This window comes from Scleropages formosus, chromosome 22 (assembly GCF_900964775.1).
Source record: "Scleropages formosus chromosome 22, fSclFor1.1, whole genome shotgun sequence".
Taxonomy (NCBI): domain Eukaryota; kingdom Metazoa; phylum Chordata; class Actinopteri; order Osteoglossiformes; family Osteoglossidae; genus Scleropages; species Scleropages formosus.
In genome coordinates this window covers 17,100,069-17,127,270 of record NC_041827.1, presented here as the reverse complement: position 1 = coordinate 17,127,270, position 27,202 = coordinate 17,100,069, and the positions used below count along the sequence as shown (strand labels likewise).

The 27,202-nt window shown below is 48.3% G+C and overlaps 3 protein-coding genes across 6 annotated transcripts; 2 read left to right on the top strand and 1 right to left on the bottom strand.

The window, feature by feature from the left end:
* The first annotated feature begins 5,751 nt into the window (after positions 1-5,751).
* LOC108929833 (protein shisa-5-like) lies at positions 5,752-11,925 on the top strand. 2 transcript variants are annotated; one of them, XM_029247822.1, is made up of 5 exons: positions 5,752-6,325; positions 7,929-8,079; positions 9,653-9,795; positions 11,008-11,250; positions 11,357-11,925. In XM_029247822.1, the coding sequence occupies exons 1-5, from the start codon at positions 6,265-6,267 to the stop codon at positions 11,506-11,508; spliced, it is 750 nt and encodes a 249-aa protein (XP_029103655.1). In that variant the 5' UTR covers positions 5,752-6,264; the 3' UTR covers positions 11,509-11,925. The 2 variants fall into 2 exon arrangements, with proteins under 2 accessions (XP_029103655.1, XP_029103654.1); XM_029247821.1 differs by having other exon boundaries at positions 5,756-6,325; positions 9,650-9,795.
* A 731-nt stretch (positions 11,926-12,656) lies between these two features.
* On the bottom strand, positions 12,657-22,009 carry atrip (ATR interacting protein). 2 transcript variants are annotated; one of them, XM_018744640.2, is made up of 14 exons: positions 21,816-22,009; positions 20,539-20,851; positions 20,306-20,394; positions 19,580-19,750; positions 19,060-19,178; positions 18,748-18,902; positions 18,400-18,489; positions 17,489-17,615; positions 16,410-17,042; positions 15,590-15,732; positions 15,416-15,507; positions 15,246-15,332; positions 13,558-13,816; positions 12,657-13,343 (listed from the first exon to the last, which is right to left on the bottom strand). In XM_018744640.2, the coding sequence occupies exons 2-14, from the start codon at positions 20,834-20,836 to the stop codon at positions 13,270-13,272; spliced, it is 2,337 nt and encodes a 778-aa protein (XP_018600156.2). In that variant the 5' UTR covers positions 20,837-20,851; positions 21,816-22,009; the 3' UTR covers positions 12,657-13,269. The 2 variants fall into 2 exon arrangements, with proteins under 2 accessions (XP_018600156.2, XP_018600157.2); XM_018744641.2 differs by lacking the exons at positions 12,657-13,343; positions 13,558-13,816 and adding an exon at positions 13,836-14,866.
* Positions 22,010-22,675: 666 nt separating this feature from the next.
* On the top strand, positions 22,676-24,619 carry LOC108929779 (protein BTG1). Of its 2 annotated transcripts, none has more exons than XM_029247847.1 (3): positions 22,676-22,706; positions 23,053-23,287; positions 23,965-24,619. In XM_029247847.1, the coding sequence occupies exons 2-3, from the start codon at positions 23,170-23,172 to the stop codon at positions 24,306-24,308; spliced, it is 462 nt and encodes a 153-aa protein (XP_029103680.1). In that variant the 5' UTR covers positions 22,676-22,706; positions 23,053-23,169; the 3' UTR covers positions 24,309-24,619. The 2 variants fall into 2 exon arrangements, with proteins under 2 accessions (XP_029103680.1, XP_018600064.2); XM_018744548.2 differs by having other exon boundaries at positions 22,683-22,760.
* Positions 24,620-27,202: the final 2,583 nt, after the last annotated feature.

Genomic DNA, 27,202 nt, shown 5'->3' with positions numbered 1-27,202 from the left:
GACCTGGCAGGCATTCAGCCTCAGTATTTATGAGCCATTGTGAATAAGACAGCAAAAGAAAGAACCCTGGGCACAGCCAGAACGGGGTGTAGATGAACTTTAGGAAGCGCTTACAGTTCATGACTGCTGTCAGTCAGCGAATCGGCTGAAACTTTGACACACGATAGGAACTGGTATGCAAGCTCTAGTTATTAAACAATAAAATACATTCTGAACACCTCTCAGAAAAGTCCATGTTGGTTAAAGTTTGTTACACAACAGTTTGTAAGTGGGCGACCCACTGCCCCGAGTCTGGGGTGTCAATAATGTCATTGGTGTCATTTTTTCATTTTCTGATTTTAAAGATTTTTGTCAAATTTTTTGTAAAGTGTAAATATGTAAATAAATGTGTAAATATGTAAATAAAAACAAAGGTTCTATAATATTGACATATAATTAATGTATGTTAATATTATAGAACCTTTGTTAATTAATATAAATAAAAAAATGTGGACACCAGATACTTTTTCCAGATTCAGCTTAGTTTTTTTTGAAAGTTTTAGAAAGTTTTTTTTTTTTTTTTTTTTTAATTAAAACTGCGATTTATTTGCAGAAAATGTAAGTGCCACTATTTTTGGTCACGACTGTGTTACAAAGCTCTGTAAGTGCTGGGCCAGGCGAAGCTGTTAGATGCCGCTTTGGGAGACTGGGTGTGTCCTTAACATTCCAGCACCACATCTGGAGCAATCTAGGAAATGCAGGAGCTCAAATCAGGAGATAAAGTCATTCTGGTTCATGTGCGCTTTTCACCCACTGCACGAGAAGACACGCGTCTGCATCATAAGTGTAAAAAAAACGCGGAATCCGAGCTGGCTTAGAAAGCGAAATTTTAATTGTTCGGCTTCAAGAATTACCCAGTCACATGACAAAAACCAAAAGATGCAGGTTTAATGTTCTTGCCTGGAGGAGCTTTCAACTGTATCCTTTCATCTAGTTGGGTATTTTAACGCAGCAGGTCATGCTTGCTGCCTCAACATCTCTACGCTTCCTAGACCTACACAGTGGACACTGGCAACGCTGTAGGTTATGACCGGTTATGATCCTCATTCATGCCAGCCGCTTCAAGACCACCGCTGTAAAATCGGAGGACTGTGCAAATACGTGGTAATGCAATATGGGTTCTGCAATGCAACATTCACCCTGCATTCCTCACCTGAAAAGACAAGATGACACAAGCTACAGCAACTTATGCCAGGTGTTGCTGGAGGTCATGTCTGCTCAAGTGCACTGTAGCTCAGCTCAGCTGTGCGTTCCCTTCCACACAAGCCTCTCTATATTCCTGGGTGGGGCAGCAAATCCTGAAAGCGTCTCTGCCAAATCCCAACAAAACTCAAACCGCACAGGAGTGTTTCGCTCTCCCTTCAGCGGAAGAAACCAAGAGCACCCTTGGGCTCACCTCCAGCGAGAGCGGCCATCGCCGGCACCCTGCAGCCACTGCACACCCCCAGCATGCCAAGTGCCCCTTGCCCGTATGGCCGTCCTTTCCTTCATCGGTATAATGTACTTACAGATATGTACATCCTGGCTAAACACAACATGAAGTTCGATGCCTGTGGACACACATTCGTGTACTTTAACCCCAGACGACCGATACCGAACACGAACACTGGATGGCAGAGCGTTGCTGACAAACACCGAATCTTTGACACCGATTATCCCAAAAAATATCATTCAATCAAAAACGATCTCAAGCAGCTGAGCTTCAGTTATGTAAATCAGTGTCTACTGGTGTTAAGCTGCTGCAGTGCTGGCTAACCAGTTAACTATCAGATGAAGGTTACAAATACACACACAATGTCTGAAGCTGCTTGTCCCAATTGGGGTCACGGCAAGCCGGAGCCTAACCCGGCAACACGGGGCACAAGGCTGGAGGGGGAAGGGACGCACCCAGGACGGGACGCCTTTACGCTACAAGGCACCCCAAGCGGGACTTGAACCCCAGACTTACAGAAGAGCAGGCCCTGGCCAAACCTGCTGCACCATCGCACCCCGAGGTTTCAAATACCTTAACAAAAAATAGATTTTCCTGTAGTTACATCACGGTTTCTTACTGATTGCCACAGTGTTTCTCGTAATCAACTACAACCCTAATTCCAAAAAAGTTGGGACAGTATGAGAAATGCCAATAAAAACAAGAAGGAGTGATTTGTGCCTTTACTGTCACTTGTATTCAAACAAAAGCAATGTAAAGACAAGGTATTTCACAAACGCACAGTGTCTGAACCGCTTGTCCCATTCAGGGTCGCGGGGAGCCGGAGCCTAACCCAACAACACAGGGCGCAAGGCTAGAGGGGGACGGGACGCACCCAGGACGGGACGCCAGTCCATCGCAAGGCACCCCAAGTGGGACTCGAACCCCGGACCCACCGGAGAGCAGGACCCGGTCCAACCCACTGTGCCCCCCAAGGTATTTCATGTTTTCTACAATTAGCTGCATTGTTTTTTGAAGATACACGTTTATTCCGAAATTGATGCCTGCAACATGTTCCTAAAAGATTGGGACAATCAAGCGTTTAGCACTGTGTAACATCACCATGTCTTTTAATAAGACTTATTAAGCGTCCGGGTAGTGAAGACATTAGTTGGTCAAGTTTAGCAAGTGGAATTTTCCCCCATTCACCATCATGCAGGTCTTCAGCTGCGCAGTTGTACAGGGTCTTCGTTGCCATGTTTTGTGCTTCTTAATGTGCCACACGTTCTCAATCGGAGACAGGTCAGAACCTGGGAGGTCTTTTCCTCTGTGGCCTAGAGAACACGATGACTGTTTTTTCCAAAAGCCATTTGAAATGTTGACTCGTCGGACCACAAAACACCGTTCCACCGTGCTACTGTCCGTCTCAGACGAGACCGAGCCCAGAGAAGTCGGCGGCGCTTCTGGACCACGTGGATGTATCGCTTCTGCTTTGCATAGTAAAGCCTAAAGATGCATCTGTGGACGCAGCTGCGAATGGTATTAACTGACGAAGGTTTACCGCAGTATTCCCGAGCCCGTGTCATGATATCCATTACAGACACGTGACAGTTTTTAAAACAGTGACGTCTGTGAGCACTAGCACAATAAGTTTACGAACAAAAATGTGACTTCTCCACGCCATCGTTGTCCCAACGGCGATATACGTCCGTGAGACATGGAAGATGACAAAGAACATCATCCGACGGATAAACGACTTCCAACAACGATGCCTTCGTCGAATCCTAGGCATCTCGTATCGAGAATACATCACAAACCAAAAAGTCCATCAACAAACATGGGAAACCGTGGCTGAAGGACGCTTCCGATTCGCAGGTCATATCTCACGCCAACCACTAATCTGACACCCAAGGACAGCCATGAACTGGATTCCATATAAGAGGAAGCAAAAACAAGGACGTTCAAAGATCACATGGAAAAAGACCTTCATTGAAGACCTAATGGCCATCAACCACGTGGGAGGATCTAAGTCTAAGTCTGACGGATTGGAAATCATGCGCATTCGGAAGTGGTTTTTGGCCTTGCCCCTTACGCGCTGAGATTTATATATATATTCATTTCATTATATTGTGCACTTTCGAGGGTGAAATATCCAAAATCCTACTGGTTCGTCTTTGGGGAACATTGCTCTCAAAGTGCTAGATTATTCGCCGACGCACGCGTTGGCAAACTGGCGAGCCTCAACCCATCCTTGCTCTTGAAACGCTAGGCCTTTCTCGGAGGCTCCTCATGTACCGTAACAGAACTGTCTCACCTGTTTCACGTCACCTTGTTATTTCAACTTGTCACATTGTTTTCAGTTCTGAAGTACCCCCTACATTTACATTTATTCATTTAGCAGATGCTTCTCTCCAAAACGATGTACATCTCATAGGAAATACAATGTGTTCATTACATCAGCAGAAAGAGACGCTTAAATGCAGACGCGTGATTCTTAAGTGTAGTTAGTTTCTCTCCGCCGCACGAATCAATGTTCGTCACACAAGTAGCTGCATAAAACCCCTGTGTCGCAGGCGTCGATTTCAGAATAAAAGCACAAGTTCAAAAATGCAGTACATTAGGTAAAACATGAGATACCTCGTCTTTGTACCGTTTTTGTCCCAACTTTTTTTGGTATCGGGGTTGTACTTTGCATCTGATATGCATCCAGAGCTTTTTATTAGGAAAAAACACAAACGCTGTCTGAAACCACTCATCTGCGGTAGGAAAAATGATGGACGGCGCTGACACTTGGTCTCAGGTTACAGAAGCCTTTAACGCAACACGCGTGCACACGGGTGAGCCTGCTGGAGAGAGTCACGCCGAGGGCAAACAGAACATAGATATTTGCGCACTATGGGGTGGGGTTAGTAAATTTGCTCTAATTACGCTGTTAGTTCAGCCTTGTTCTTCTTGTAGATGCGTGGGTAGGCTAACTCCTCTCATCCCACGGGAACGGTTTCTTCATGACATGTTGCCTTCTTATCTTTGCGTAGCAGCAGACCAGGTGCAGTTATCAGTGTGGCCTTGCAGCCTCAACACCGGGTGTATTACATGTTCTTGCAAGCGATTATTACAGACAATCCCTAATTCATAGTTTAAAGGCAAACAAAAAGCCTTACAGAAAGCGAAATGAACAACTGATGAAATGTTCTCTCACATATCACAAGCAGGGTTGCGGTGAACCGGAGCCTAACCCGGTAACACAGGGCGCAAGGCCGGAGGGGGAGGGGATACACCCAGGACGGGACACCGGTCCATCGCAAGGGACCCCAAGCGGGACTCAAATCCCAGACCCACCGGAGACCTGACCTGGTCAAACTCACTGCACCACCACACCCCCCTTAAACCAAAACAAGACACACAAATACAAAAAAAAAAAAAAAAAAAAAACATCTACTGTACTTCCAATTCTCATCCTTTTTTTCAACGGACTGGCTAGTTTCTAAATGCAACAAGATAACAAAATATATAGATTTATGATCCAGCTGAGGGGGGTGCGGTGGTGCGGTGGTGCAGTGGGTTTGACAGCAGTCCTGCTCTCCGGTGGGTCTGGGGTTCGAGTCCCGCTTGGGGTGCCTTGCGACGGACTGGCGTCCCGTCCTGGGTGTGTCCCCTCCCCCTCCGGCCTTATGCCCTGTGTTGCCAGGTAGGCTCCGGTTCCCTGCAACCCCGTATGAGACAAGCGGTTCTGAAAATGTGTGTGTTTGTGATCCAGCTGAAGAAAAATGACAGAATAGAGACAGACTTGGAAAAAGAAAAACTGAATTTCACAGAAAGCTAAGGATAGCTGCAATAATATGATCTAAAATAAGGAGAGGTACAATGAATGAGCAATAACTGGGGTAGTGTAGCGGTTAAAGCTGCTGCCTTTGAATCTGAAGGTTACAAGTTCACATGCAACCTTGAGCAAGGTACACACCCACACACATTTTCAGAACCGCTTGTCCCATACGGGGTCACGGGGAACCGGAGCCTAACCCGGCAACTCAGGGCGTAAGGCCGGAGGGGGAGGGGACACACCCAGGACGGGACGCCAGTCCGTCGCAAGGCACCCCAAGCGGGACTCGAACCCCAGACCTACCGGAGAGCAGGACTGTGGTCCAACCCACTGCGCCACCGCACCCCCTTTGAGCAAGGTACTTACTGGAAATTGCTCCAGTGAAATGGTTCAATAATTATGAGTCTCCTTGGAAAAAGATGAAATGTAACCAATGGAAGAGTACAAATAATCATGTTTCTGTGTAAAAAGATACAGCTACATCATCAAGTTGATTCTCTTAAGCTCCAGAGAAGAAGGAGCACATTTCACACGAGAGGCATTTGCAACATAGTAGCGATGATGTCTTAGCTTTTTAAATAGTTTTATGCTACTAAATACTATAAAAGCATCAGTAAAAGGCGAACAAGATGATTTGTGGGTGATTCCAAACTTTCGAACGCCACAGGAATAAAATAATGTAGAATCCGGTCCAGACTCGAGCAGCGGGTTCGCCAACTTTTTTTCGGTGTTTCTATAATAATAACTGAGGCGCGAAGTCCCGTTCGCGAGTGTCGCTGCTGCGCTGGCCGGGGAGCGCGTGCTTCCTTGTGCCACTTGTTAAGTGCGTGCGCGCGCGTGCGTGCGGGGGGTTGCGTATCCGTGGCGGCCAGCGTGACGTCCCTCTACCCTTTCTCACGTCTCGGCGCGCAGGGAAGGAAGAGGGCGGAGCGCGCAGTTCCGCAGTCCGGACAGAGACTCGCCCTCGCCGGCTGCTCCGCGCTGTCGCTCCGCCATGTCCGTCGCTGTCACCGCGCTCCTCGCGCTCAGCGCAGCTCTGCTGTCCGCAGCCGCCGGTAAGTCCCGTTTTTTTTTTTTTTTTCTTTTTCTTTTCCTCCCCCCCCCCACCCCACCCCACTCCACTCCACTCCACTCCACTCCACTCCACTCGGGTCGGGTCGCTTCGTTTGGCGGCGCGCAGCCTGGAGTCCGGAGCGGAGGCGCTGGCTGGACACGAACGAACTGCGGCTCCGGACCGCGGGCGAGGAGGGACGGAGGGACGGAGAGAGAGAGGAGAGAGAGAGGAGCAGCGGTGCGCTGAGCGACACATGATGATGATGATCTGCTGCTGGGCTCCTCCTGGCTTGTGTGTCTGCCCTGTTCGGCCTTAAGGCTTTTAGTTTCGGTTCGGCTGCTGTATGTTTATGTGTTTAAATGGGTCAAGAACAGAAGTGGCGCTTCGCCTGTGGCCCCCTCCCGTGTGGGCGGTAATGCGGGTAAATCATCATGTGTGAAAAACGGGGTGTTGGTGCCCTCGTCGCCCCGAGTCTCTCTCTCTCTCTCACACTCACTCGCTCACTGTTGTCTGATCCTTTGTTCCGTTCGTCTTTTTCTTCTTCTTTCATTACATGATGACGATTCGTGCGCACACGTGTGCCGTGTTTCGGTTTCGCCCGCTGCGCGTTGGGAGCGACACCGTCGTCGTCGTCGCGCGCACGTGCGCGCAGTGTCGCCGGGGCTGCTGCCTCGAGAAAAGGTTGCAGGTTCGAATCCCACCTCCCGCTGCTGTAGTCCCCTTGGCTTGAGCAAGGGACTTATCCTAAATTGCGCCAATAAAAAATTACCCAGCTGTATAAATCATGGGTGGATAATTGTAAGTAGATCAACATGTTAAATTGCTTTGGAGAAAAGTGTGAGATTAATGGTTACATTTTATTAATTTCTGTGTTTTGTTGCTCTGGAGACAATCATGTGCACAGCTCCTTTTTTCTCAAGCGCACACACAACACGCAGGGAGCGTGTATCACCGCGTGTCAGTGTTGTCTTTTTATCTTGTTTTTCTTGTTTAGGGTTCCTCCGGTGCTGTGGAGTTGGAGTCGGAAAAAGTGTCCCGACTCCGATTAATGTACCATATATGCCGGCGTATAAGTCGAGCCCCAAAAATTAGAGGTGTAATAAAGGTCGAGGCCTATATTCGCCCAGTAAGTCGACCGCCGAAATTACACGCGGCTTTTGGGCCGTGCCGTGGGGTCGGAGTCGAAGGTTTTGCGCACCGCCACCGGCTCCGCATCCCTGCTTTCCTCCCAAAAATTTGAGATGCGTCTGAGGTCAACTGCTGGCCCTCAAATTGCCCGTAGCGTGGGCCGCGTGATCGTCTCGCGGTCCCTTGGCGCGCCGTCCGCTGCGTACCCCGAATCGCAAACCAGAACGGGCCGTTGACCGCCATTGACCGCCGTGACCTCGTCCTATCATTGGCCGTCGGAGACGGTGTCGCGAAAACCAGCTTCTCTTCCCTCTCGCCGCGGTTTGCCTTGTGGTCACGCGTTCGCGTCGAGCACAGGGAAGGACTTGTTTTCACTTTAACTTGGTTAGTGGGCCAAGGCGCCGTGCCGTGCCGTGCCCTTGCCGGGGATGTCGTTCGTGCGACTCCGGTAAACCTCTGCCCTTCTCTCTTTGCAGCCGACAGCTGTAAGAGCTACACGGATGACAAGAACGTATACCAACCGTCCAGGTCCTGTTGGGGCTTTCAGTTCTGCTGCGGCACGTGTTCAAACCGCTACTGCTGCTCGGACAAGTTCAAGGAGCTGGACGACGACGCGCAAGAAAAATGGTGCGTAGAGAAAACCCGGAAGACGACACGCTGGAAGTCCCCCGTATGGAGGAGACGGCTTTGTGCCGGGAACGCTCCGGCACGCTTGAGCCTGAACGATTTACATTTATTCATTTAGCGGACGCTTTTCTTGTAGAAAATACAAGTTGCGATTAACGTGATTTAACGTGACGCAACGTGAATTGCGATTAACAATTTAACGATTACGTAATCCAGTCCTGTAAATCCAATAATAATCCACGCGGCAGCTGAGGAGAGGAAAACAAAAAGCTCCGAGTCCCAGGAAACGGGAGAAAATTAAACGTCTGCGGGTCGGCGGCTGGACCCGCTACTGGTACAAACTTTCTAAATGTCATTTTAATCATTCTCAGCTCTTATTGCATCGATCTTCTCATCGGCTCTGATTTGGTGTTTCTGCGTTTCCTGCCCGATAGGAGTGCGAAACGAGCGCGAGGAGGAAGTCGCAGCCGGACCTGTCGGCTCAGTGCCGATTCCTCTGAGCGTACGTGCTCTGCGTTACCGGTCGCGGCTGCTTTTGTCGGCTACTGCTTTGACCCTTAATAACTCCAATAATTTACCGTTAATTATGTGCACAATTTATTGGGAAATGAGCTGCCGTGCAGAGGCTGGTAAAGGCCTTCGGTATCAGGAAGCTGAACCCATCCTGCTGTGTGGCTTGCACGTGTTTCGTTCCCTGCCTGAGACATTCTGCTCATACTTCTGGTAGTCCGTGGTTAACGCACTTTACAGGAAATGAGACTCAACAAACCACCACCTCTTTCTGTGTCGGCTTCATTACGGCATTTTACGAAAGCGTAAACGGCTCAGGCACTGCCGTTGCTCTGTCGGTCGAGTAGCGGTCAGAGCAGAGACGGGACTTGCGTGTGTCGCGGATCCCTGTGTGTGTCGTGCGGAGCGCTGGGTGCTGCGCGTCTGTCTTGACGCTGTCCTGTCCTGTGCTGTGCTGTCCAGGCTGTGAAAGTCCATCTTGGGACCACAGCACACTTGGGGACTTTAAGGATGTATGGATGAGGGACCCAGTGTAAGTAGTGTATCTAGCAGTGTAAGTCTTTGGGTGCTCTGGTTTCCTCCCACACTCCAAAGACATGCTATTAAGGTTCCTTCATAGTGTGTGAGTGACAAAGAGAGTGTGTTCCACTGATGTATGGATGAGTGACCCAGTGTAAGTAGTGTATCTAGCAGTGTAAGTCACCGTGGTGAATAAGGTGTGTGGGCTGATAACGCTACATAGAGTTTGTTGGAAGTCATTCTGGAGAAAAGCGTCTGCTAAATAAATGTAAGGAGTGCTCTCAGAAGTGTCTCCCAGGGCGTTGCTCTAGGATACACGGCGCCCTGTGCCGCAGATGGGCGCTCGCGTTTTCACGCACGGAGAGGAAGAGCTGCAAACAGCCGCGTTCCGGTTGCACAAACGTGTTGCAGGCAGGAAGGGCTCATCGGCGTTGTGTCGCACGCCGTGCGGTTTGATTGTGTGCAAATTGCAGCGAGATTTGTCACGGAACGTTTTATGACTCTCCCACCACAAATGTTCACCCCCCTTCCTTGTAAACAGCAGCTTCACTGGATATATGAAGCAGTCGAACACGGCCATCATCGCCAGCGGCTTGTTCTCCTTGGCCATCTTAATCATCCTCATCATCTCCTGCTGCGTCTGCCCCTGCTGCTGCATCTACAAGATGTGCAGGAAGCCGTCAAGACGTGAGTACGCAGCCCTGTAGGGAAACGCTGCAACAGCACGGCGCCGGTGCCTCGACGCGGGTTCGAGTTTCCGGGGCGAACGGGTTTTTTCCGAGCATCGGGATGAGTGCGTGACGGGAGGCGCAGGTGACGGTCAAGCGGGTTGATGCATCTCACATGTAACTGAGGACGAGGAATGCACCTGTTGTATGTGTCTCGTGGTAAATGTTAGTACTGAAAACAGCACGCAAGCAGTGTGTTGCCGTGCAGTTCGTGGGCGTGTTCTGGCGGCTCAGGGTTCGGGTTCCGGTGGCACAGCAGGTAGCGCTGGTGCCTCTCAGCTCCTGGGCTGTTTGAGCATTTGTTTCCTCCCATGGTCCAAAGACACGTTTCAACTGAACTTGTGACCATAAACTGCTCCGTGTGTGTGTGAGATTGCCTAGAATGGTATCCCATCCGCATTGTTCTCTCACACCCTATGTTTACAGAATAGATCCTGGACCAGCGGTTATTTCTAATGAAATAGGGAACTGCTCTCACACACACAGAGTTGAGAAAGATTCAGTCCACAGTTTGTACACACAGCTGACGTGACTCACACACACACACCCACATTTCAGCATTAATGTCGATGTCAACATGGGAAAAGTTGAGATAAATGTGAAAGATGTTCCAGCAGCTGTGTGTGTGTGTGTGGGGGGGGGGGGGGGTTTGCTGCCCTCAATCCCATCGAGCAGTTTGTTGTTCTCCATCCGTGTGACTCTGCTGGGGTGTTTCAGTGAGTTGCATTTGCGTTCACACCAGGCCATGTTGGAGATGCGAACAGTCAGAGTGGAGTGTGTGAGTGTGTGTGTAAGATGGAGTACAGCATAATTCCCCGTCCCCAGTGTGTGAACAGACACAAGAAGCTGCAGTGAAGTGAGACATCCTCTTATACTCAGAAGGTCCACGGTTCGAATCCCCGCTCTCCATACCCGGGCAGGTTACTTACCCTGCGGTACAAAGGGCTAAATCGGAATAAGTAGCTCCATGTGCAAACCTCACGGTATTCGCAAGATGCTTTGGAGAAGGAGTCAGATACACTCCTTTTTTTAATCTAAGACCTTGAAAACTCCCAGCTTTCAAAATTAACACACCCATTTATGCAGTCTTTACATGGCTGCGCTTCGCATCAGAGATGGGGCCCCTTAACCACTCTGCTGACTTTGAGATGACCGCGTTCTGTTCCCGCAGCTGTGGTGACATCGCACACGACCACGGTGATAAACGCGCCGTACCCGCAGCAGCCCGTGCCGACCCAGGTCTACCAGGGGGCTCCGTACCCGTCGGGGTACCAGCCTGTACCGGTGCCCGTCCAGCCAGCCTACGGATCGCAGCCCATGTCCACGGTCCCCTACCCGGCGCAGCCTTACCCCTCGCCAGGATATCCGAGCCAGAACCCAGGACCGCCACCTCCGTACCAGGAGGCCGGGCCAGGTAAACGCGGAGCGGTGACCCCCCCCCGATCACACGGTTGACCGCTGTCTCCGGACGTGATGGAAACGCATAAACAATGTGTCTTCCTGTGCCCCGTGTGTCGCAGCGTACCCTCCGGCCCCCCTGCCCTACAGCCAGGCCGGGTACAGCGGAGGGCAGCCGTCCTACTCCCTGCAGCCGCCCACCGCGCCGCTGGCGGAGACCACGCAGCCGGCCTACAACCCCGCCTACGTGGAGCCGCCTAAGACGGGATACTGAACAATGGTCGCTGCGCCTCCCGGCGGCTGCTGGACACGCCGATTCTGACAATCGGCCTTCGCCTCGTTCCCGCGGAGACGGCATACGCAAACACGGTCTCCAGTGAGCAGTCTAAAGTGTTCCTCTAGCCCCGTCGCTCTTTACGTGCGTGTTACGCAGGATGTGTAGAACCGTGCAGCGCTTCACACACACCGCCACGTTTTCAGAATGTATGACTTTTTCATCTTTAATCTTTGAAATGCTTGTCAGTTACTACGTTCTCATGTTTACGTATTAATGGCAGAGACTCCAGGAAATTCCTCAGTAACTGTCAGCGGTTTGTTTTTTTTTTTTTTTTTTTGAAATGTTGTATTATATTTAAATGTGAAAGCATTTGGTGCCCCAGGGGTGTGTTGTTTGTCATGTTGCAGTTTAAACGAGTTATTTTAGTTTTCAAGGTGCAGTTTTTTCGTCATTTTTAGTTTGTTACATCTGTTTTATAGCACATGGCTTCAGTACTTTCAGTTCATATTCATCGGGTTTAAAGTCCCCTTTTCTACCAGCACGTGTCACTTGTCACCCTTTACTGTTTTGTGAGACTTGTTTCTTTTTTTAATCTCCTTTGAGAAAGCAGGGATTTCAGGAGATGCTGTTATTAGTCTTCTGTGTTTAAGGTGGAGTCAAAGTGCAACATCCAGCAGCTGTAATGCTGCTGCCAATGTTGCCAGAAAATGGCCTTTAGACATTTTCGCACCCTGTACCAGCCTAGCCTTACTGTCCATAAAGTGCTCTCTGGATGGATTTTTATTAAAGGAGTCAGTTACAGTTAAAATATTACCAAAAAAATGCTAGCATGAAAAATGGGTTTGCAAATAAAACGTTTTTAAACAAGTATTTTTAAATCATTTTACTCAATTATCAGTTGAATGGGTTTCAAAGCAATTTTATACAGGCGGTCCCCGATTTACGATGGGGTTATGTTCCACGAAACCCAGCGTGAGTCGAAAATGCATTTAATAAACACCTCTGCGTGACAGACTGGGAGATGCGGATCACACAGCATATCGCTTACCCACAAAAAGATTTTAATTCAGAATTCGAAATAGTTTATACTGAATGTCTATTGCCAGCTCACAAGTGTAAAATCAAAAAAACCACAAGTCAAACTATCATAAATCAGGGACCACTTGTATATAGGATATTTAAATCGTGGCATTGGGGTTAGAGCTGCTACTGTTGGACTGAGAGGTTTCAGGTTCTGTTTAGTTCCCTTAATCGAGCACTATGCATAAAACTATAGGCTAAATGAAAAAAAACTGGAATTTATTTACATTCAAGCAGTTCAGAACAGCCCATAAAACATTTGATACTTGTGCAACACTGAGATTTCCAAACAAACCACATGGTCCTTGAGTCGGTTTCCTCTGCTGTCATGCTGTGTGTGTGGGTGTGTGTGTGTGTTGGGGGGGGAGCTGAGACTTGTCACATACCCAGTGGTTATGTTGCTCTTCTCACACTGAGACCAAGAGGCCTTTCGAAATCTGCTGGACCTTCAGCGAGTTTTCCTCCCAGAGGAGCACAACTGACTAATACCACGTTTGCAAAAATAGACCTTTTATTATTCATGGGAAAAGTCTGTTACGAAAGACCTAAAGGAATGTGGAGCCGAAGCAAACGTAGGGTTAAAAAATTCTCCGTAGAAAAACGCGCGTGTTCCTACGCCAGGCTGCACGCAGATAACACTTGTCGAAGGGCACGTGAGTGACGAGCTGAGCAGCAGTATCAGGACCCTGAGCCAATGTCAATGTCTTCAGCGTCCTCCGTTTCGGGCCGACACATCTCCTCCAGCGCCAATTCTAGCCAATCGGGAAGGAACAAGGGATCATCACTTTCCGTTTTTACCACGTTTTGGTAACGGGAATGACATAGTGCCGATCTCGCAAAACAGCACAGGGTAACAGAATGAAGCCGTGAGCCACCGGTACTGACATGAGGACAAACTGCACAAAAAACGAGAGATGAGGGACAGTGGGTGCTGGCAAGGGCCCAGAAAAGGGCAGTGGCACCAACCTTCCATGTCGCAGAGGTTCGGGATCCTGCGGAAACCGTCGCGCACGGCAGCGACCACCTGCTCGTACAGGTGCAGCACGTCCAGGCAGCGCTCCGCGAAGGCGCTGTCGTTGAGCCACATCCAGTGAAGCAGGGTCAGCGCTTCCCTCAGCAGGGGGGCCCCGGGGCCCGACCAGGCCACGGCCCGCCCTTCGCGTTGCTCGCGTTTCTTCGCGTACAGCCAGTGGCGGTGCAGGAGCAGTACCGCGGTGCGGACCACCTGCGGGACAGATGAGTCTCAGCGGCACTCTTCACCATGGCTGAACCAGCAGAGCGCTGCCCTGTCAGCAGGTGGACTGCAGGTGAACAGAACTGAGGACTAGTTGACCGCTGACGCTGATCCAGACGCATGGTGGACTGCAGTAAAGCGGGACTAGAGCGGGCTACAATCTCCTGGGAACGGGTGACACTGAGCAGCGTGGCAGTGGAGAGCAAAGAGCTGGCGCCAGGAAGGACGCTGCGGCGGGGCAGCATCGTGAGCTCAGTCTCAGCCACACGCAAGCATGCAAGAACACGCAGTACACGGGTCCCGGGGGACGTATCGCACGCAGCTGCTGTGCGACGAGCGATTATATGTTGTGAAGTGACTGACACTGAATGAAGCAGAACACACTGTACACAAGTCCTGACCCAGGCCATAGTAATATCCCACCTGGACTACTGTAACTCCCTCCTGTTGGTCTCCTGGCCTCCACCAGCAGGCCACTCCAGCTGATACAGAATACCATGGTACAAGCTGTGTTTGACCTACCAAAGCATTCCCGTGTAACTCCCCTCCTCATCTCCCTTCACTGAGTTCCTGTACATGTCTCTATCAAGACCATCAGATGATCTGCTCCCTGATACTAATAGGACCTGATCTCTCGTGACAGCCCAGCAAGGGCACTGAACTCCTCAGCTTCTGGGCACTTGGCGATCCCGCTCCCAAGGGTCCGAAACCGATAGTTTCTAGGTTCTCATTTTTCTCCTCACTGTAGAGGAAAAAGCTCCCTGTGTCCTTCGGAGTTGCCGAATCCCTTCCAACAGTCAAGAAGGGTCTCAAACCCATCTCTTTCAGAGCCACTTCTCTCCTGACCTCCATAAACCTTCACTACTTATTAAAAAAATCTTCCTACCAATGAAATAAACAGCTACCTGGGTAATGTGTGCTGGTTAAGGTGTAGTTTTGGACTGACTGTGCTTTTTGAGTCATGTGTCTGTCTCCATCTCCTGCTGTTGCTGATGCACTTCTGTTTACTCTTGGGTTGTACACCACTGTTCAGAAAAGTGCCTGAGAGATGAATAAACGTAAATATAAATTAACAGCTAACTACATAATTTACAGGAAAAACACTGGGGCTCATAAAAGCCCATTATGTGGTGCAGTGGTTAGAGTCACTGCCTTGTAATCAAAGTCCCGGGATTTGAATCCCGCCTCCTGCTGTTGTACCCTTGATCAAGGTACTTGCCCTGAACTGATACAGTAAAAATTACCTAGCTGTACAGTATAAGTAGCTCAGTGTGGGTGAATCACCTTGGAGAAAAGCATTAGCTGAAAAAACAAGTGTTTTTTGCATTCGAAGAGTCCATTTAAATGTCTAGGAAGGTACCAGAGATGTCAGTACGTAAGAGGGCCTGTGCCGGACCGGACTGCAGTTCTCCTTACTTACTTCAGCGCAGCACTGACACGGCGAGTGTGAGAAAGACGTCCATGTGGCCGATTTCTGGGTCAGGAGCTTTGTCAGGAATCGCACAGCCTGAAAAGACCAACAATGAGCGGTGAGCGTCTCGCTCTATCGCCATCTCCGTCCAGGACACGGCATCGCATCGAACCACTTACCTCTAGCTCGAACCAACACCACTGGTCGTCTGTAATTGACTCGTTGGGTCTGGAGTTGATGTACTGGAGCAGCTTCAGCAGAGGGCACGAGTCTATGGGGAAAGAGAAATTTACTTCCTGACCTGAGGATCGTGCTCTGGACTCCAACTGCGGAGCGCGGCCGACGAGCCTCACCCAGGTGCGAGCAGAGCAGCGCCGCTCCCTCATCGCTGTCAGCAACCAGAGCAAGGAGACTGACGGTGAGGCAGAGGACCCGGTGCGAGGAGTCAGGCGCCAGGCAGCGCACCACGGAGTGGCTCGACGCCACGCACTTCAGCCTCCGGGAGTCATGCGGAAGGACAGAAGGAGCACGGTTCACATTGACGTTCGTGACACCACACTACTGGGGAAAGACGAGTGTGAACCGTTGCTTTTAGCATCTTAAAAGCGCCCCCTGCAGGTCTGTGGCCAAAGTTTCAGTCTTGGAGCACCACGTGGTAAGAAGGTGTTTCGTTGCAACACAGACGAACACTCTTGAACATGAGCAAAGTCAGCAAGAAGAGTCCCGCTGACTTTTTGGTAGATCCTGAAATGGTCACAGCTATGACTCAACACTGTCCAGTTTTGGCCCCACTAACAAAAGTACCACCGGACAGCTGGCAGCATAGTGGTTAGAACAACTGCCCTTGGACCCAAAGGTTGCAGGTTCGAGCCTCACCTCAGGCTGTAGTACCCTTAAGTAAGGTACTTACCTTGAATTGCTCCAGTAAAAATTACCCAGCTATATAAATGGGTAAATAATTGTAAGCTTAACAATGTAAGTCACTTTGGAGAAAAGCGTCAGCTAAATAAATGTACCACAAGTGGGAAAAACTGCTGAAATCCCAATTGTCACCAGTTTATCACCAACACATATGGCAGAAGCTCTTTTCCTTGTGCTGTCTCACACGGAATGACATTATTCTATCATTTCACGCCAGTAAAGAGGCATGCATCCAAACCTGGATGTTCTCACCTGTGCAGCTCCTTGCCCGCTCTCTCCGCGAGCCCGTTGAGTACGCTCAAGCTGCCGCTGAGCACCGTGTCCCTGCGGCGGGCGGCGCTGGCAATGCCAGGGTCAGCCAGTTGGAGCAGCCTGCATAGCAGCGGGTGTAGGAGCTCAGCGGACTTGCTCTCTGTCCCAGGCACCTCCGTGTCCCTCTTTGTTTCGGGTTTGAGGCCCGGAGGGCACAGCAGGGCATGTACAACCTCACGGCTGTGCTCCACCAGAAGGCCCAGCACCCTGAGTGCCGCTAGGGCAAACTCCTCCAGGCCTCCTAAGGTCTCCTCCACACCGGAGGCCGGACTGCTCTGCAAGGAATCAGACAGGGAGACGCTGCGCAGCGGGCTCTTGCTGGAGCTGTCCACCTTCTCGAGCACCTGACAAAACAAGCCAATGTGGTACTCGAGCAGCGGCAGAAGGTGCAGGGCCCCCGGACATGTCCGCTCCACGGGAGCAGAAACGCTGCCCTGCAGGTGTAGCCGTTGGTCCGACGCCAGCATGTTGAGCCCAGACACGGCGCGACTCTGCGCCTCAATGAAGCCATTTTGGCTGCTGTGGAACGACGTTGCTTTTGCGGAGGAACTGCTGGACCCCACTGAAGATGGTCTGAAGAAGGGATTGGGGCGCAAAGAGGAAGAGGAACGCTTCACACTCAGCCTTAGGTGCACTGAGATCAGCAGAGAACAATCTGTATAAAACATCTGCATTAGGATACTGAATGCAGCGTAACCTGATGATTTCATTCATACAATTATCAGTGTCTTAAAATTTCATGTAAAATCTTGCATTAGGCTAAAAAATATTTGATTAAGATCCATGCAAAGGGTGTGACAGCACAAGTACTCAGGTGTGTCCTGCAACCTTTGGGGGGAAAAAGTGCCATTTTCAAAGATACGCACAAACTGCTGCCCTCATGGTTTCATGACTTAAATCATGTGTCCTCAGTCCTGGTGTAGAAAGGTTTCCACTTCAACACAGAAACTTATCTTTCAGTCGAGTGACTCATTTGCGTAACACTAGTAGGTGGCGCTCTCTGTGCAAAGCACACTTACGCACTGATGCTGCTGCGCTGTAGCAGGAGGCCGGGTAAGGCATCTGGGCTCAAGCACAACAGGTGACAGAGGCCAAGGATGCTGGGGTCCAGGGGATGCTGGAGGAGAAGGTTCAGCAGCGATGCCCCTTCAGAGGGACAAAATGTTGAGCGTTTAAAAGTGACAAGAACAGAGGCCACCGAAGTGCTGCAGAGCGACACGCCACGAAGTGACAAACAGTGAACGATGCTGCGACGTTTTTGGCAAAGCTGAAAGCGCATGAAATTCTAACCACCTTTGAGAGGCATCATGTCTTCTGGCTTAATATGTCCAGGAATAGAGGCCTCATCTTACAGTTGAGTCAGATTACATTCTACTAAAATCATGGATATAGTCATAATAGACCACCAATGTATTACTTTTTACTTTTAGATACATTACAATGAATGCTCATCGAAAATGACAAAAAGGACTCCAACTGGTTCATCTTATCAAAATGTGGTACGTTCCTCATCCTGCTACTGATGACTGACACTGTGGAAAAAGACAGGAGCTATAAACACTGTGGAAGTGAATTGAAGGAAAGTGGTTCCAGACTCTCTGGGGCATTTTACTGCCTTCTGTCAGCTGGGCATTTAAATACAGGTCACTTTTGCGCCACATCAAGCTGAAATTGTAGAATAAAGGTAAGTGAAGAAATTGCAATTAAAATGAAACAAATTGCCTGGGAAAATGTTGGTGTTGTTTAAGATCTATAACTTTACTGCTTGTAGAAAAAGGGGCCAGTGTACCACCTTTTTACTCCAAGTTATCTCCTGCAGCTTACTGTACTGCCACACAAGACTGTAAAGCCTAAGATGTAAAATATGTGATAATTTCCAACTGAAAATGTTAATAGTTTAAAAAAGAAAAAAACAAAGGAACCAAGTTACCTTGACATGGGTGTGATTCAAAGCTGTAGGCATTTCTTTGCGGAACGTCCTCCTTGGCATCCGTCCTCTCACCATTCACTTTTCTTCCACCTTGATGAAAAACAGCTGTGGTAAGATGATGGAAGCAGCACGAAGCAGCTCCCGTGTTTAAACTGGACTCCAGTGAAGAGCACTGCAGTCAGCACAGAGTAGGTGAGATGAGCTCAGAGGTACAGGGCTCATACCATCCTGCAGGTCACCATGTTCCTCTAAACCACCTTCAGCAAGGAATCCACTTCCATACAACTAATCCAGTGAAGCGAGTGGCAGGTAGGGACCTGCCCAAGGACACAAGTCAGCGGCAGGTACCTTCCTCAGCGCAAGCAGCTCCCCGAGCTGCCGGCAGCCTTTTCGAGAGCTGGGCCGAGAACGTCTCCTTGGTGAGGAAGGGAGAGAGTCCCGGGGATGAAGCCCCGCTGCTAGTCTCCTCCTGCTGCTGCGCTGCAGAGAAGCTCCTCTTTGGGCTGGAGAAGAAGTGACACCACAATACATGTAACACGGGAAGCAGGGTAAACTCCCAAGCGCACGAGGGTACGATCAACAAGCATCCCTTGGTTACCCCCCCATCAGCAAAGACGCGACCAGACTGGTGAGAGTGCAAACGTGAACAGCGAAGCGTACCTGTTCCTGACAGCCGGCACCGCAAGCACCTTGCTGCTGCGCTCACACATCTGTACCTTGTTCCTCATCTCACTGAGCTCCGCCTCCTTGAAGTGTAACTCCGACTGCAGCGACTGCACCTGCGCAGACGAACACACATCAAACTGCCGGTGCTTCCGACCCATGCGCGTAATCTCCTTATTTCCCGGAAGCCAAGCATCCGCAAGTGTACGTTACGACTTTAACAACTAAACTCAGGAATATTAACAGAATTTACAGTAGGGTAAAACACAAGAACCCCCCGTACTCAGCCGTGCATCTTGGGTAACAACAGTTCTGCAGAGATTAACAGTACAAAACACCAGGTATCACCAAGGGAGACATCACTGTGGTGTGTCACTGTTGGCCAAAGCACGTGATACAAGCAGTGACAGCAAGTGACAGTCACAGTGAGTGCAGAGACGGTGGCAGCCAGGCTCTACGGCATAGCAAGCGAGGGCGATGACCCCACGACACAGATGGTGCTGGGTGACACCACTACCTTCCTGTTAAGGGCCTTCTCTTTGTCGCTGTGCGCCTGTGCCCTCTGCTCCTCCTGCTGCAGGAGCGCCTGCCTCTGCTCATCCTTCTCTTGCTGCGTGTGGCGAAGGGCGTCGCGGAGTACCCGGACCTCACCACTCCTCACCATGAGCTCCTCCTCCACCTGCTTCAGCTGCTCACAGCACACACACAAACGTACATCGCTAGAATGCTACATCCCTGGGTTCAAAAACACAGAGTGAGGTGAAAGGTGAAAACACCCTCACTGTGGAGATCAGACTTTACAGAGGAATACTAAACACTGGCGTACTGTCACTCCTTCATTACCAGTTTGATATTTACAGTAATGAAATTTACAATCCATCCCTCAGCATCAATAACCACTGGTCAAATGCAGGGTCACAATAGCCCAGAGCCTATCCTGGAAGCATGGGGTATGAGGTACACTATGGACAGGATGAAGGGCAATCTCCCTATCACACACACACAATCTTTGGACTGCGTGAACAAACCAGAGCACCCCGAGGAGAACATGCAAAGTGCACACAGAGCGAGTCAGATTTGAACCCACAGCTGTGAGGCACCAGTGCTATCCACTATGCTGCCCAGTATTTATGTATTTTGGGATGATCAGAAAAATTGCTTTGAAACTCATTAAAACTGATAGTTGACTGTCAGGATTTCATACATTTAAAAAGCCATGTAGTTATTAAGTATACAGGCGTACCTTTTTCTTCAGTTCTGCTTGCTGTGCTTTGAGATGCTCGTAGAACTCATCACTACCCCTCCAAGGTACCTTCTCTTTTCCTGGGGGGTCTCCACATAAACAGCAGGTGTTATGTGTGTTGCCGTGCCACATGGCCCAGAGTCCCGTGTGCTCAGAGCCCTTTTTCTCCACCCTTCACTTGCACACATGCCGTGGGTAATTTTCTCAGTCATCAGCTGACCAGTCTCACTTACCGGAAGCTTCCGTGGCCCGGTGCTGGCGACTTGTCCCCGGAGTATTGAACCTGTCAGCGTTCCCTGGTGAACCTGCACCGAGGTCATGGGTTCTTCTCCCCTGGGAAACGGCCGCACGTGAGGAAAGCGACCCTCCGCCCCCGTCGTTTGCAAGTCGCGCATCGCACGAGAAGGCCTGCGATGCGAGCACGTCAATCTCATCAAGGTCGTCCTGGGTGAACTCCTCATCGTCGCCAAAGGAGTCGCTGGGAGTGCAGTGCGCTTCCCCTTTCAGACGCTTGTTTGGTGGGTATTCCATCACGGCGTCACTGGGCTGCAAGCAAAAAAAAACCAAATCCAAACATGACCCTATATGTCTACAGGGAGTCACTTATAGCTGTAGGGACTGTAATAAAAAGCAGAGACACCTAGTAAACAGACAGGAAGCCGGAGCACAATCCTCTTCTTATCAGGATTTTCATAGGATTATTGCTATTTATCGAGATCACAGCCTTGTCCAAGGGGACACTCAGTGTCAGAGCAACACGACAGCTAACGTGTGATCAACGCACCACTCGCAAACAGAGGCAGCTAACGTGATGCAACATGAAATCATATTTCATTAACAAACCCACTGGTTTAAAGGTGTAATACTGCTCATCTCAAACAATGTCCACTGTGTTACTGACTCTGAGGGACCACATTCGCCTTCGCTCATCTTTATTGCAGAGAGTGAAAAATGGCAGCAGGGGTAACAGAGTTATAAGCAGAAGGTTCTCGGTTCGACTCCTACTCCTCAACGCAACGTAGTGCCGCCGAACAACTGTACTTGGTAAACTGTGAAAAGTGACACCAAGGGCACTACAAGGGTTAAACACACGTGGCCACGTGGGTGTGTTACTCGGAGGTTGTTGGTTCAAGTTGCTCTAGGCTGGACAAAACCTCCCGTTATTAATTTCTAGGGACAAAACTCTTGACACTTTCATAGCAGCATAAGAAGAAGCGGGAGTGGGGGGTCATGCAGTAGATAATCACAAAAACTTTTTACGTGGTGGTTGTTGGTTCGAGTCCCACCTTTGATCAAGCCTACACGAATTACTACGTGATGATATTGTACGTATAGACTATAATACAGTATTCGTATACAGCTCTACAAATTGGCGAAATACTGCAAGCTATTTAGCATAAAGCAACAGCCAAGAACTAGGAAACTATGAAATGTCACAAATTTGAATGATCAGGTTACTGTCACTGACTGATGAACATGATGAAGTGTCGCTGGATGACACCACACAAACCTTGTTTTGACTGTCGGTCACACGGACACCAAAATCACCTACAGTTAACACTCCACTGTCCCTCCTCACCAGTTTCTACCGCGTACAACTTTAATCCATCGAAACTGTCAGTATAACTGTACGATATTTCATGTTAACTCTGATTTTTTTCTTATCCACTTAGTTGCTCCATTTAATTGCCGCGTTACTGTCGGCGAACCAGTACCCTACGAACCGTTCGCCGGCAACAAGCTGCGACCTCATTGGCCCATACAAATGATTGACAGGACGGTCCTCATACTATGGATCGTGTGAGGGGACAAACAGCATTGGCGATGTGACGTTACCAAAAATGATGAATGAAGGAATGAATGAAGGAATGAATGAATGAATCCCAGAGGGACATTCTTTTTGCTTGCAGCAGTATTCAGTACACTACATACGTACACGCAAACATACATACAGACATAAAAAGATAAAAGGTAAGTTAAATAAATGCATGGCTAGATAGACGATTAAGAAAACGTGTTTACACAAGACAGAACAGAGTTTATTGAGAGAGGCCTCAGAGCAGCTCAGTTAGGCTAGTAAGAGGTCACTGATGCCTCGGGCAGCGCGAGGACTGACTGTAGAGCCTGACCGTTTGTAACTTGTAACTTGCACACACGCAGGAACACGTTTTCAATAGATAAACGAAGATTTCATCCCGCTTAAAAAGAGCTCAACACACTCCATTGTTATTGGACCTGAACTTCAACGATCTACGTTGTGAACCAATGAAAGCGTAACATGTTCTTTCCCCCTCGTGCACTAGTAAACAAATTTGATTACACATCGTGACGTCACCTAAATGGCACACCGTGATTGGGTGTCTGGGGACGTGCAGCTCGAGAATGTTTACCATCCGAGCGAGTGAGTAAATGTTCCAACCGAAAGCGCCGTGGTTCTTGCGTCAAGTAACAGGCGGTTCGTGTGAAAAGCACTTTTTTTTTGCTTTAAATATCACACAAATATTTGACACAAGTCTCATAGTCGCAGGGTATAAACTGTCAGTCGACTATGTCAATGAAGCAGAGCAGTTTGGTTGTGTATTTTTCCAGTTTTAGCGCTGTATGTGAACAAAGAGGGAGAGTCAGAGTGACTCAGTGAGACGGGCCCTTCGGACCTCACTCTTCCTCACTGTTAATTATTATTCATTTCTGTTCGTTTGCGTTCCTCGCCGTTCCTTATTCTTCTTCTTTCTCGTTTTTGCCCGCAGCTGTCGGATTCATCCGGTGAAAGGTGAGAAAGAGCAGCTCGTTCCTCTGGGAACAGGCGGGTTTTGGACGCTCGCTACGCTCTCCGGGACGCAGCGCGCGCAGAGGGCAGCAGCGCTATGAAAGCGGAGGTGTCCGCGGCCGCGAGCTTCATCACGAGGCTGCTGCGCGCCGCCGGCCCGCTGTCCGAGGATGAGCTGCGGCGCTTCGGCGCGTCGCTCGAGAGCGCGCTGGGGGGTGACTGCCTTGTCCGCGCTCTTACTCACACATTAAATTAATTAATTTAATATTTTACATCTAGTATTCATCGATTGAGCTGACGCTTTGCTTTTCTCCAAAAAAAGCAACTTGAAACGTTAAGCTACTACAGTGATTTACCATGATTTATACAGCTGGGTGATTTTTACTGGAGCAAATCAGGGTAAGTACCTTGCTCAGGGCCCCGGGGTACTGCAGCTGGATGTTGGATTCGAAGCTGCGACCTGTGTGTGTGGGTCCAAAGGCAGCAGCTCTAACTACTGCGCTACCTGCTGTGCGCATGTTATTGTCTTTCTCTAAATGTACATAATTACATATTCATCTGTTCTGTTTATGTTCATTATGTATATTTTAATGCAGTAATTGCTAATTTATCAGCCGGTAGAGTAGTGGTGAGAACTACTGCCTTTGGACTCAGATGTCACATGTGTGAACCCTCCCTTCTGCTGTAGGACCCTGATGAAGGTCCTTAGCCTGAATTTCTCCAGTAAAAATGACCCTGCCATAGGAATGGATAAAAGGTGCTGTAAGCTGTTTTAAAGAAAAGCATTGGATACATGTAGTAGCCAGATATACAACACCTGTTGCCTGTGCTGCATATTTCCTCTGCCCTTTGCTCTTATGAGGTTCTCACCAGCTTACCGTTGACCCCGCAGAGCACTACCGGCACCACTGGTTTCCCCAAACGCCATGCAGAGGCTCCGGCTACCGTTGCATCCGAATCAACCACAAACTAGACCCTCTGATTGGCAAGGCAGCCCGCACCGTGGGCCTGTCCCGGGAGCAGCTCTTCGCCCTGCTGCCCAGTGAGCTGACCATGTGGGTGGACCCGTATGAAGTGTGCTACCGTATCGGGGAGGATGGCTCCATCTGCGTGCTGTATGAGTCAGCGCCACCAGTGCCTCTGAAGGAGGACAGAAGGACCAGGTGTAAAGAGGAGCTCCATATGGGGACAGCCAGCTCTTCCAAGTCCTACAGTATGATGACTGTTTCAGGGTAACTGTATTTCTACCTAAAAGTGTATTGGTTACATGTATTTCCCCACATTCAAAGTGGATTTTTTTACACTTTCTTTACTGTTAGAGTATTATTGCTAGAGAACTTTTTGCCTGTGAGCAGGGCTTTTGACAAAAGTAGATATGATGTCCCATTTTGGATTTAGTAAAGTAAAATACTTGCAAAGGTATACTGTAAATGTTTTACAAATTTATATTAAAATACACTGAGAATTTCTAATAAAGCTCCAGTACCTTTATTATCTCCAGAGCATGAAGTCATGTTAGAATTTTTCCAACTAGCACACCCACCTATTCATATAAAAAGAAATACAGTACCTGTTCGAAGGTTTCTATTATTTGGGGTGTACAATAAAAACAAGTACATGGTCCATTTTAGTACAAAAATACCTTTTTTTCCACATAAAGTCATATATTTAAAGAAAACTGAACACTGTGTAGGAAGAACTTTGCAATTGAGGAAATTTATTCAACTGGGGGCGTCATTTGTAGCAGTTTTACCACTCTCAGTAAGTCTTTTCGTCTTGTTTAACAACATACGGTATGAGTCTCGAAAGAATCTGAATCAGAAAAATGCACTTGCACTTATAGTACATAAATATATGGCAAACCGTGTAATAAGGTACCTTAAATGTCATTTTCTGCTTCAAGACTTTTTATGCATTAGTATGAATGAACTGAATAGCTTTAAATAGTTTTTTTTCCTAATTGTGAAGAATCCTATGCCACATATGTTGATGTGTGACTTGTAGGGGACTTGTTAATTAGACTAAGATGTTACTACGCATGCAGATTTTCAAAGTATACTGTTTTTCACTGAAAATGTCTTAGAAATGCTCTATGTCAGTTTAACTTACTTTCACCCAAATTCTCTCAGTCTTTGGTTGTTGAATGACCTGGACTCAAGTATTTCTTCACCCTCTTATTCACATTGTGAAACTGGACCTCGCTTCAAGGACTCAAACTTCATAGACTGCATGACACACAGGACTTTAACGTCACCTAAGATGTTTGCAACCATGGGGTGACAGCATGTTCACTGCTGGTGGAGGGAGTGAAGGTCAGGGTAACTCTGGTAAAAGCATTACTGCAGGCATCGGTTTTTGTCAAGTCATAAGCTTTTCAAACTAGTATTTCCACATTTATTCATTTAGCTGTTCTCCAGAGTGATGTACAGCGAATACCTTGCAGTATTTAGCGATCACCTTTTCATCCAAGATGACTTACCGTGTTATATACAGCACACTACCTATAGTCAGTCACTCATCTATACACCAGAGCAACACATTTTCCCTCACACACACACACACACACACACACACACACACACTATGAGCAATTTAGTTACAACTCAGTTCTTTTAATTATTTTGAAATTGGATGTTCCTTTGGAGAGCAGGGCCGAGGTCATGTGAAATTTGTGCTTGTTTCCTGGTGACTGGTGACGGACTTTTAACACGGGGAACAGCTGGGTTGTCTGTCACAGGGTTGCCACAAATGGCTTTATATGAATTTCCTTACGCTAGTGTAAATCCTTAATCTTGTAGTGTCAAACGTTTGTGACCAGCACTATACAGCACCTTTAACGGCATAATTTCCACATGCTTTGTAGAATGACACAAGCAATGATCTGGGAAACATGCTGGGTATTTCTTAATACAGCAGCTTTCTTCAAAGCACAGTAGGATATAAATAAAACAAAGATAAAAGATTTCAAGACTACTTTTCTCCATTATTAATATGGGGTTTTCCCAAAAGCTCAGTTGCCAGTTCTTCAACTGGCATTGAAGCTTAACCAGCTCGATCCTGCATTGGAAAAGTGGTTATTGACAATGAATGAATGAAAATATAGCATTAAAATACAAGCTATAAAAATGTATAATTTATATTATCAAAATATTTCATGTAATCCTTATAATTTAGAACTTACAGATAATGATGGAACAATACCACAAATAGCAATACTTGTTCACTTATTCACAGATGTTTGATATTATCCTTTTTTTTTTTGAATAAGTGCTTCATTGCTAATTGTTCTGTTTTCGCTTTTTGGACTAAAACACATTGCGGCTGAAAGGCTCTTTTTTTTGCATCAGGTGTGGAACAACGCATGTGTCTTATCTGGGTTTTAAATGCTCCGGTTTTTAAATATTAGACTCTATTACAGAAACTATCCAAGGTGAGTGTGCTGTTTGTGAGCTAAACGCTGAAAATGCACTGAGGAGAGGAAATACACTTAACTGTTTTCAAAGATCGTACTTTTAATGTTTTAACTGTGTTTTTATTGTTGTAATATCAGCTTGGTTATAGACGGAAAGCTACTCTGCACCGGGACCGAGGTTCTTCTTTTTTTAAATAACTTGACATTGACACAAGGAAAGAAGTGACTAATAAAATGACTGTGTAATGGGCAAAAATGCTGCTGTACAGAATAATAAGCCTTTATGAAAAAATTGTATATATTTTCTCAAGTCATTGTAATGGTGTTTCACTGTATGAGACCCTGTTGTATGAGGACTGAGTGGATATTGCAGGAGAAGCACTTGAGTGCTCAGCGTCATCCACAAGATAACTTGAACATTCAAAGTACAGTCTTTTCACAGTAATTGGGCCTCGGTATAGAACACTTTAATACACACACACACACACACCATCTGAAGCCGCCTGTCCCATACGGGGTCGCAGGGAGCCGGAGCCTAACCCGGGCACACAGGGCGTAGGGCTGGAGCGGGAGGGGCCACACGGCCACACCCAGGACGGGACGGCAGTCCGTCGCAAGGCACCCCAAGCGGGACTTGAACCCCAGACCCACCGGAGAGCAGGACCCGGTCAAACCCACCGTGCCACTGTGCCCCCCCCCCACTTTAATATAAATTTTC